The sequence below is a fragment of the Galeopterus variegatus genome, unplaced genomic scaffold (genome assembly GCF_000696425.1).
Source record: "Galeopterus variegatus unplaced genomic scaffold, G_variegatus-3.0.2 Scaffold1788, whole genome shotgun sequence".
Lineage (NCBI taxonomy): Eukaryota > Metazoa > Chordata > Mammalia > Dermoptera > Cynocephalidae > Galeopterus > Galeopterus variegatus.
The window spans coordinates 199,000-208,796 of NW_007727899.1; the positions used below are offsets into that span (position 1 = coordinate 199,000).

The window sequence follows — 9,797 nt, forward strand, 5'->3', positions numbered from 1 at the left end:
TTCAAGGAGAAAACAATTTATTTAGGGAGTAATAGAAACAGACAGAAAATTACTTATGGTGAGGATCAATATTGTATTTAACTTTCTTGAAAACAATTTCTACCCTGAAGCTAAAATATGAGGTTTTACTGTTCTGCTTACTAAAATATTGGCATCTTAAAGAATGCTTCAGAGAAACTGCACCCTTAACAGCTGTAGAGCATCCAGGAGGAAACCCTTAGTCTCCGGCCTCACTGTCTCTGCTCACAGGAGGTGGTGGGGTGGAAGGTCGCTGCTGAAAGGTGGCTGCATGTGGCCACAACACAGGTAGCACTGAAGTGGAGAAAACATCGGCTAACTCAGAATGCCACAAGGTCAGTCTGGCCTCGAGTCATTAAAAGCAGCTTTACTTCGTCCTTGTCTTACTTTTCTAGTATGCTTTTCTCTACTCTCTCAAACTTTTTCAGTTGGACAATTAGTTCCCAATATTTGAGATAGAGCCACATGAGTCTTCCATTTTGGCGCTTGTTGGTATTCCAGACATCACCACAATACGTATCATGCTTAAATATGTCGGTTAAGCCAGCGACCATCTCGAGGTTGGCAGCAACTGGGTCAACGGAAGCTCGCACCAGTAAGTTCTTCTCTATCTCCAGCCGCTTGTTGCGAGGAAGAAACAGACTGCAGTAGATGCTCTGTCTTTCTGTGAGAGCGTCTTCGAACTCCTTCAGCACAAGCCTGGCTCTCCTCTGCCAGTCTTCTTCCATTTCCAGGCAGCTCAAATACGCACTCCTCAAAGGCTGAAGCTGTCTTTTTTCTTGCATTACCTGAGCCCGCTCTTGTTCCAGAAGCCTCTTTTCTTCTATCAACTTGCGCCCCTGTGAGATAAGGGCTTCTCGATAACTACTTGTTCTATTTTGTTCCTTTTCAAGTTCTAAAGACAACTGAGCCACGGCACGCCGATTTTCCGATATTGTGGCATGGTACTTGGCTTCGAGATCCCGCTGGAAAGCAGCCGTCCTCTGACGGTACGCTTCTCTCTCTTTTTCTATTTCTTTCTGGGATTCCCTTGACCAAATCCAACCTGACATGAATAAATTGGGGAGAAAAACACAATTAAAAGTTAGAGCTGAAGTTCCATAATCTTAAGAAAACAAAGCAACTAAGGATAGCATTTCAATAAAAGCTAAAGACCTCAGAAGCACCAAGAAGATAACAATTTATATGAAAATATATAATAGTCAAAGTTCTTATCTTAAAATCAGACAGGGACTGGGTGCCCAAAAGACAAGCATGGCCAGACTACAATGGAGTTCCCTTTTCAATCTTCCAATTTTTTATGGCTGACAAAATCTACCACTGCTTTCTTTTATTCTCAGACCTGCCACCATTTGCCTACTCTGGTCCCAGTGCTCTCATGTACTAATGGCAAGATTTAAAAAATTAATATGGGTAGGCTTCAAACATTGTTGGCCAGGTTCTTACAGAAGTTGTGTTTAGCTTTGCCTGGTTTTTTCGAGTAAACAGCTTAAGTCCCAGGTGTTTGCTTATGTTATGACAGGGGTACATAAAAATAAGGTAGGTTAAGAAGTTACCCTCAAGACATGGTTTGGCTTCTTTCCCCAAACTGGAGAACTCTGGAATCTCACAAACATGGAGGGGTAGAGTGGGAGACTGGGGTGGGCACTGCCCGCTCTGTCCCCCACACGGAGGAGCAGCTGGGCCTCATTCCTCTGCTGCACGGAGAAATCCAGGCCCCAAGGACCTGATGCTCCACCAAGCCTGCCGGCCAGCAGGAATCTGATTCTGGATGGGGTTTCCAGCTCTCTCCCCATCCCACTAACAGTAAGTGTTTGGCATGTTTCAAAAATAAAACAAAAGGCAGTGTAGGGATACTTTCACTGGTATAGGGCATCCACCATGTTCTGAGCTAAGGCTATTGCTCAATAATTTAATAAGTACTGGGATAACTCTATGCTAAGTCCTAATTTTTCAAAATGATACATTGAGCCTGTACATACTCAAAGCAGCATGGACTTGAGTCCCCTGGAAAACAGAAGAACTATTCAGCAACTATTTAAAGCCCAAGGCCTAGAAGCAACCAAGAGCAGCAGTTGCAGGTTCCCTCGTGCAGTTGGGCCCTTCTACCTGTGCTGCCCACTCTCTTCAGCTCCCTGCAGTGTACATATCCTTCTGGAAGCACTGGAGTCCCACCAACTGGAACAGTTCTCTTCCTACTTTGCTGCCCCCTCACCCCCAAGGTGGTGGCCTTGCCACTCGATTCTTGTTCCCAGGTCCATGACACCAACAATTGCCTCTGTGGGAACAACACCACTACAGCACATCTCCATATGCCTGAGAGCCATTTTTACTTGGAGGTGCTGTTGCACCTGAATTCTATCAGCATAAAACCACTCATCCTTCCCCAACTAAAATGGCTTCTAGTCCCACTTCAGGTGACAACTCAAACTCGAAAGCACAACATCTTTACCTCCTCCCTTTGCCAAAAAGTTCAGACAGGGGAGCTGACCAGGAAAGAAGCAGTTACCAAATGACTTAATCAGCACTGAGAGGTTAGAGAGGAGAGGAAGGAAGGAATGGGGAGAGTGAAGGAAGGCTTCATGAAAGGGGCAAACGTGGACAAAGTCTGGGAGGCTGAGTAGGAGCAGGTAGGAAAGGCCACTCTAGGTACGATGGACAGCGCAGGGGAGAGCATCATGTGTCCTGGGAGCAGAGTGCTCCCTGGGGCCAGACATGCCTGAGAGCAGGGCTGACACTGAAGGAGAAGCTAGAGCAGACTCTGGAGAAGGCAGCAGATGTTAAACAACAGAAGCCCTGAAAGACTCTGACAAGGAATTTATTTTGCAGCCACAAGGAGTTCCTAAAGAATTTTTCCTGAAGAAAAGAAATGAAGTAATCTGATTTGACATCATGCTCTGGTGGTATGGAGGATTAGAGGTGGGGCTGGGAGGAGTGGAGCAGATGGTAAAGGAGGGAGAACAGAAACGGGTTTTCAGATTACAGCTAGGACTAGATGACAGGACTAAATCATAGCTCCCTGCTATAATCTGGGTGCAGTCTCACTAAAGTAACACAATTGACACATGAAAAAACTGGAGACTGATGACACCTATAATTAAACCTGAGACCACATCATACAGGCCGTAATTATCGAGAAGTTTTTGGTTGGGCTCTGAAAGAGGTGGGACAGAGACAGGGACAGGTAGCCATGCCAGGTGAGATTATCAGGGAGCTCTGTGGAGTACAGTGCAGTCCAGTAGACTGGAAATCAGAAAAACTTTAATTCTGGTGTGATAGAAGCTCATCTCATGACTTTGGGCAGACACAGCTTTTCCGAGCCTTAGTTTCAGAAGGCATAGAAAATAAGCACTGAGACACCTGCTGCTGAGCAGATGTAGTCTTCCCTATGCTCACTGCTAAGTACACCTAAAAACGCTGGACAGCATTCATAAAACAAAAACGAGACGTCTCTGAAGGTAGAGAGAAGACAACAGACTGGCTGGGGTCCTTGGGACACCAGGAACAGCATGGTGGCAGGTCCCTTGCCTCAAAGATCCCAGATTTGGAGCTGAAGAAGCAGGCAACAAGAAATGTTAACGGGCACAGATGTTTATTTAAAAAGCCCCAACAAAAAGTCTGTTCTCTCAGGCTAAAGAGCCTGGACAGGGCCAGACAGAAAACTTTTACACAACCACACTACTCCAGCCAAATAAAACTAAAAAAAACTGCTGCCCCACCTCCACCCATATGGGCAAGGCTGAGCCAGGGGGCACGTGGCTACAATTAACCCCGCCCCCCACCCCCCCAAGGGTGGTGTCAGAAGCAGCCAGTGGAGAGCAGTAACAAGGCACTTCCTCTTCTCCCAGCCAGGGAGTATCTGCAGGCCCAGAGGGAGCTGGATTTCCTACCCTTCCCCTCAGGTGTCAACAGGGGCCAGCAGCTGCGGGAAGCCTGAGCTTCCAGCCCACCTGCCAGTAGGAGGCAACACCACTGCTCCTCTGCCAGAGTGCAGTCCAAGAAAGCCAGCTGAGACAGCAGGTAAAAAAACCAGAGTCTCATTTAAAAAAAAATACCCCAAATGTCCAGATTTCAATCAAAAATTACTCATCACACCACGGATCAAAAGGAACTCAAGCTGAATGAAAAAAGATAATCAATAAATGCCAATACCGAGACGAGAGATGTTAACATTATCTGACAATGATTTTAAAGCAGCTACCGTGATAGAAAGTCTAAGCAAAGAAGATGTAAAGAAGAACCAAATGGAAATTTTAGAACTGAAAAATACAGTAACCGAAATAAAAAAAATGGATGATGGGACAGGTATGGAGAAGAACCGTGCCAAAGAGCTGAAATACTCAATATATCCTTTATGAACACAGCCACGAAAATCCTCAACAAAGTATTAGCAGATACAAATGTACAATATATAAAAAGAATTATACAGCAGGACATAGTAGGAATTTATTCCAGTGATGTAAGACTAGTTCAGTATTTGAAATTCAATCAATATAATCCAACATATCAGCAGACTAAAGAAGAAAAATCACATGATCATATTAATTGATACAAAAAAAATTTGACAAAATTCAATACTATTCATGAAAAATAGGAATAAAGGGGAACTTCCTTCACTTGATAAAAAGCATCTACAAAAAACTTACAGTTCACATTGTATTTACTGGTGAAAGACTGGATGCTTTCGCCTTAAGATCAAAAACTATTCAACAGAGTTCCTGGAAGTTCCAGCCAGCTCAATAGGCAAGGAAAGGAATAAAAGGCAAACAAACTGGAAGGAAGGAACAAAACCAAAGTGGATCATGGACCTAAATATAAAACTAAAACTTTAGGAAAAAACATAGGAGAGTCTTCTCAGGATCTAGGGCTAGGCAAAAAGTTCTTAGACTTGGGACGAAAAGCAGGATCCATAAAAGGAAAAAATGATAAACTGCACTTCACCAAATTAAAATTTACTCTGCAAAAGATCCTGTTAAGAGAATAATAAGGCAAGCTATAGAGTGCAAGAAGATACTTGCAAACCACATATCCAATGAAGACTAGAATCTTGAATATATTATAAACTCTCAAAACTCAACACTTAAAAAAAAAAAACAATCCAATTAGAAAATGGCCAAAAGACACGAACAGACATTTGTTGGAAGAGGACATACCAATGGCAAATAAGCACGTGAAAAGATGCTGAATGAACATCATTAGCCATCAAGGAAAAGCAAATTAAAACCACAATGAGCTATCACGATACATCTCATAAGAATAGGTAAAACAGAAGCGGCCGTGACGACCCCAAATGCTGGCAAGGATGCTGAGGAATCAGATCACTCACACCTTACTGCTGAGAATGCAGAGTGGTATAGCCACTTGAGAAAACATTTTGGCACATTCTCACGAGACTAAATGTGGAACAACCATGACAGACAGCAACTGCACTTAAGGGCATTTAACCCAGAAAAATGAAAACATGTTTACACAAAAACCTGTACAAGAATGTTTATAACAGCTTTATTTGTAGTGGTCAAAAACTGGAAACGACCCAGATTTCCTTCAATGGGGGGATGCTGAAACACATTGATACATCCACACTATGAAGCACCACTTGGCAGTAAAAATGATCTGAGTTACTGACACAGCAACAAAGTGCATGGCTTGCAGGGGATCATGCTGAGTGAAAAAAGCCAACCCCAAAGGTTATAATATCGTATGACTCCATTTCTCTAACATTCTTGGAATGATAAAACGATAGAGATAGAGAACAGATTAGTGTTGCAGGGGGGTCAGGAGGGAGGTATGGCTAGAAAAGGATAGCATGCGGGATCTTCCTCATGATGGAAATGTTCATCCTGACTGTCAATGTCAGTATCTCGGTTGTGATGTTGTACTATAGTTTTGCAAGATGTTACTAAAGGGGGAAAGCAAGTACAGGGAATACGGGCTCTCTGTATTATTTACTACAAGTGCAGGTGATCTACAATGATCTCAAAATAAAAAAGCTTAATTAAAAGAAATTGAGTTGGACTAAATAAACTCTTACCAATCCCTTCCAACTCTAAGACTGTGTGTTTTCTAGGACTGGGGAGAAAAGAAGAGGTAAGAGAATGCAAAGTGGAGAAAGCATGGAGAGAGAGAGGAGGAAGAAACAGAAAGATTGAGAGAAAAGTGGGAGAAATAGGACAGAAGAGGCATAGAGGAGAGGCAGAAGCTTCCAGAAGGGCTGCAGTACTGAACATTCTCCCAGGGGAGCTACTCAGGGTAAGAATTTCCCCCAGAGATTGTTCTTTCAGGCAGGTACAATTATACTAATCTCTATGTTATGTTAAAAGTTATAAGATCTAGCAATTTAAGTAATCAGGATAAACTAGCTTCTCATCCACAAACTAATCAATCAATTGTGTTTATCAGTATTCATTTATCTTCTACTTTACTTCTAGACTATACTTGGGGGCTGGTTAATACCCACATGTGGCAATATAACTTCTCAAAAACTTACTAACATGTTTTTGGAGAATCATCATAAGAACGCAAAATTAAAAGTTATCTCTGGTCACATTACCTAAGCAAGAAAACCAAGGGAAGGCAAGCATTTCCAAAGTGAAAGTGATTACGGAAGGCTATCAAAGCTAAAGAAGAGACAGAAAAATGGAAAATGAAAGTCATTTCAGGGCCTCTCCGAGCCTCAAAGCCAATTAACTATTATATTAGTAAGAGTAATATTAAGCCTTTTCATCCACTCACTGATGTGGAAATTCATCTTCCTAGCCACAGGCCACAGCAGCCTTTCCAAATGTTAAGTGGTGCTTTGCCAGACTGCAGGTGAGTGAGCTTTTAAATGACAACCCCTCGGGCAGGAGTTGGATTAGCCAGTCTTTCACCAAAAAGCAGGCCCAGTGCCAATCCCTGAATTATAAATATCACCTACTCCTCTCAGCCTCCATTGAATCTACAGTAAACCTGTGTTGACTTTAGACACATAAAAAACTACCGCATAAAAAGTATCACTACAAATAGAGGGCAGCTTTTGCTTTTCTTCGTTTAACTATTCAGTTTCTCATATTCTTAAGTGACAACCCAGAATCACAGGATGTGAAGAAATACAAAATAACTCCTTAACATTAGTGCACTGATCATGTGGAGAGGACGAGGACGTAAGCCAAGGGCTGGATGGTTCTAAGTCTGCATGTGACTGGTAAGTGCCCATAGTGGTGCCAAGTCAGCTCAAACTAGACAGGATTTCCGGCCAGGCTGAGTAGTGGTTTCGTGGATGAAGTCTCCCCAAGACTGACTTCCTTAACATTAAACATACATCCCAAATTGTTTATCCTTTATGCCTGTTTTTTCCCTATCAGTCCTCACGAGGGCAACAGAAGCAAGGCAGTCCCCTTCACAGCAGTGAAACCTTGAAAGGGAGCTAACAGTTATTAAAACCCACTCCACACAAAAGGCTTCTAAATACTTATTTAATCACCACAAGGTGCTAAGGTAAGTATGATCAGCCATCTCCCACAGACAGGTAATCTAAGGCTTAGAAAGGTTGACTAATTTGCCCAAGATTTACTGTGTGGGATAAAATCAGGCTGTTCTGTCAGGTCCCGAGCCATGGTCTTCAGGTTCCCACACTTGCTCCTCCCTCAGCAGGATGCCACACTCTCAGCCTTGAGAACAGAAATGTTAGGAAAACCATGACTTACGAAAAGCTGCCAATCCCAGCATTGGAACCAACAGGGCATAATTCCACCTGCTTCCATCACCCCCATCAGCCCTGGAATTAGGCCGGATATTCCAATTCGGGGGATCATTTAAGTTATTCATGAAGATATACCTTGAAGTAAAGGATAAAAACATTAGCCATATAAAAGAAATAAGATATATCTGTCACAATTACACCATCTACATGGATTATATAAATCTTTTTTTTTTTTATTCAAGAGAATTTTTTCAGCTCCAGCTATGTGCTGCACAGCACTGAGCCCCATGAGATTCCACGAAGGAAAAAAACAAGACCTTAGCTGAAAGCAACTCACAATCTAGAGTGGGAGACAAGTCTCAAATGACTGAAATACAGATAGAATGAGGTTAAGTTCTCTAGTGTGAATATGTTTAAACATATGGTTGTTGTGATGGTTAATTTCACTTCACCATGGGGTGCCCAGATACTTGGTTAAACAATACTTCTGGTTGTGTCTGTGAGGATGTTCCTGGATGAGATTAGCATTTGAATCTTTAAGTCAATTCCTTATAATAAGCCAATCTCCCTATCTGAATTCCTACAGTTGTTTCTCCGGGAGAACCTTGACAGTTGTATATGAAGATATATAATCAACTCAAAAGTGGGCACACACTGGACACATTGTTTCCTACAAGCTCGGTTTTGAAGAATGAGCAGCATCTTAACAGGCAGAGATAGAAGGCAAAGGTCAGGTGAGCAGCAAGAAGAGGTTGAGACAGGCAAGGAGGGTGAAAACAACTGCTTCAGGATGGGCGTGTGTGGCGAGGGGGCAGGCGGGAAGCCACTGTTAACATGAACTAACTAATCGACTAAGCACCTGCACTAGGTTAGAGAGTAGGGAGTCTATGGAACGGGGCGGGATGGGGGCTGCTTTTAATATGAATTTACTAAATCCACTAAGCACCTGCACTAGCTGGGCGTTTCCACAAACTACAGGCACCAGAGCTTTCAGCTTGTTTACAGGTGACCACCACAAATACACAGATTACAAAATATACTGTTAATCAAGGGGTACGTAAGAAACAAGGAATCCTATTTTTGAGAAATTTTAATGGGTTTTTCAATAAATATTTAACACCTAAAGAAATAAAGTGATGTGTAATAAAGATGTGCCAAGAAAATATGGCTCAGAACATAATAGAGGTTTGTGGTAACCAAAGAATTAAAAAACTAGGTAGATACCTAATGTAGAAAGCGCTAAAACTGTGTAACTTTCAAAAAACGTCTAGGAAGTACTGTATTATGATTATTCCTTCCAAGCCACTAAAATCCACTTCTGGGGATATAGCCTAAAGAAATAATCTTAAATAAAGGTAAAGCTTGGCGCACAAATGTATTTTTTAACGGCCTTATTTACTAATAGTAAAAACTGGAAACAACCTAAATACCAGTAAAATGAGAACGGTTCATTGTAAATTTAGTAATTCAAAACTATGTTCATAAAGATTGTACACGAGAATCTAATCATCTTATGTGAAAAAGCAGAAAATATGATTAATTAATTATGATTATTGGTTTATTTTCATGCCACTTCATTCCGCAAAAGATTTCAAATACTTACAAAAATACACACAATAGAAAAATAAAAATACTATCCCACCCAGAGGTAAAATCCGGGTAAGCAGAAAAGCACGTAAACCAAAGGAACCTAACACCTTTTAAAGCTGACCCCAAAAGGCTCTGAGCTCCCCGGCGGCCCAAGCAACAGGGGAGCCGCGCGGTCCCGACGCCCGCTCCCTGCAGCCGGCCCCAACGCGGGGAACGCGACTCCCTCAGCCGCTCCCGCCGGCCCCGGCCCTAGGACGGGGACGCGGCTCGGGGGTCCTTCCCGCCGTCCACTGCCGGCAGAGCGAGGTCTTCAGAAGGTTGGCTCTGACGAGAAGCGCGGCCGCGGCCTCTCGAACCCCACTCCCTGCCTCCTGGACCTTCCCACCCCCTCAGTCCCGGAAAGGTCGAGGAACCGCCCGGGGGCCTACCTCGGGCCGGAGCGCGGAGGCCACTGAGTTCCTCAGCGCCGCCGTCCGCGGGTCCGCTCTGCGCAGGCGCGGCGCCCCCA

At 43.2% G+C, this 9,797-nt stretch overlaps 1 protein-coding gene across 1 annotated transcript; it reads right to left on the minus strand.

Annotated features, from left to right (window-relative positions):
• Window positions 1–9,762, minus strand: CCDC127 (coiled-coil domain containing 127). The gene is made up of 3 exons (XM_008578945.1): window positions 9,718–9,762; window positions 7,704–7,834; window positions 1–1,063 (listed from the first exon to the last, which is right to left on the minus strand). The coding sequence occupies exons 2-3, from the start codon at window positions 7,822–7,824 to the stop codon at window positions 402–404; spliced, it is 783 nt and encodes a 260-aa protein (XP_008577167.1). The 5' UTR covers window positions 7,825–7,834; window positions 9,718–9,762; the 3' UTR covers window positions 1–401.
• Between the last annotated feature and the right edge of the window lie 35 nt (window positions 9,763–9,797).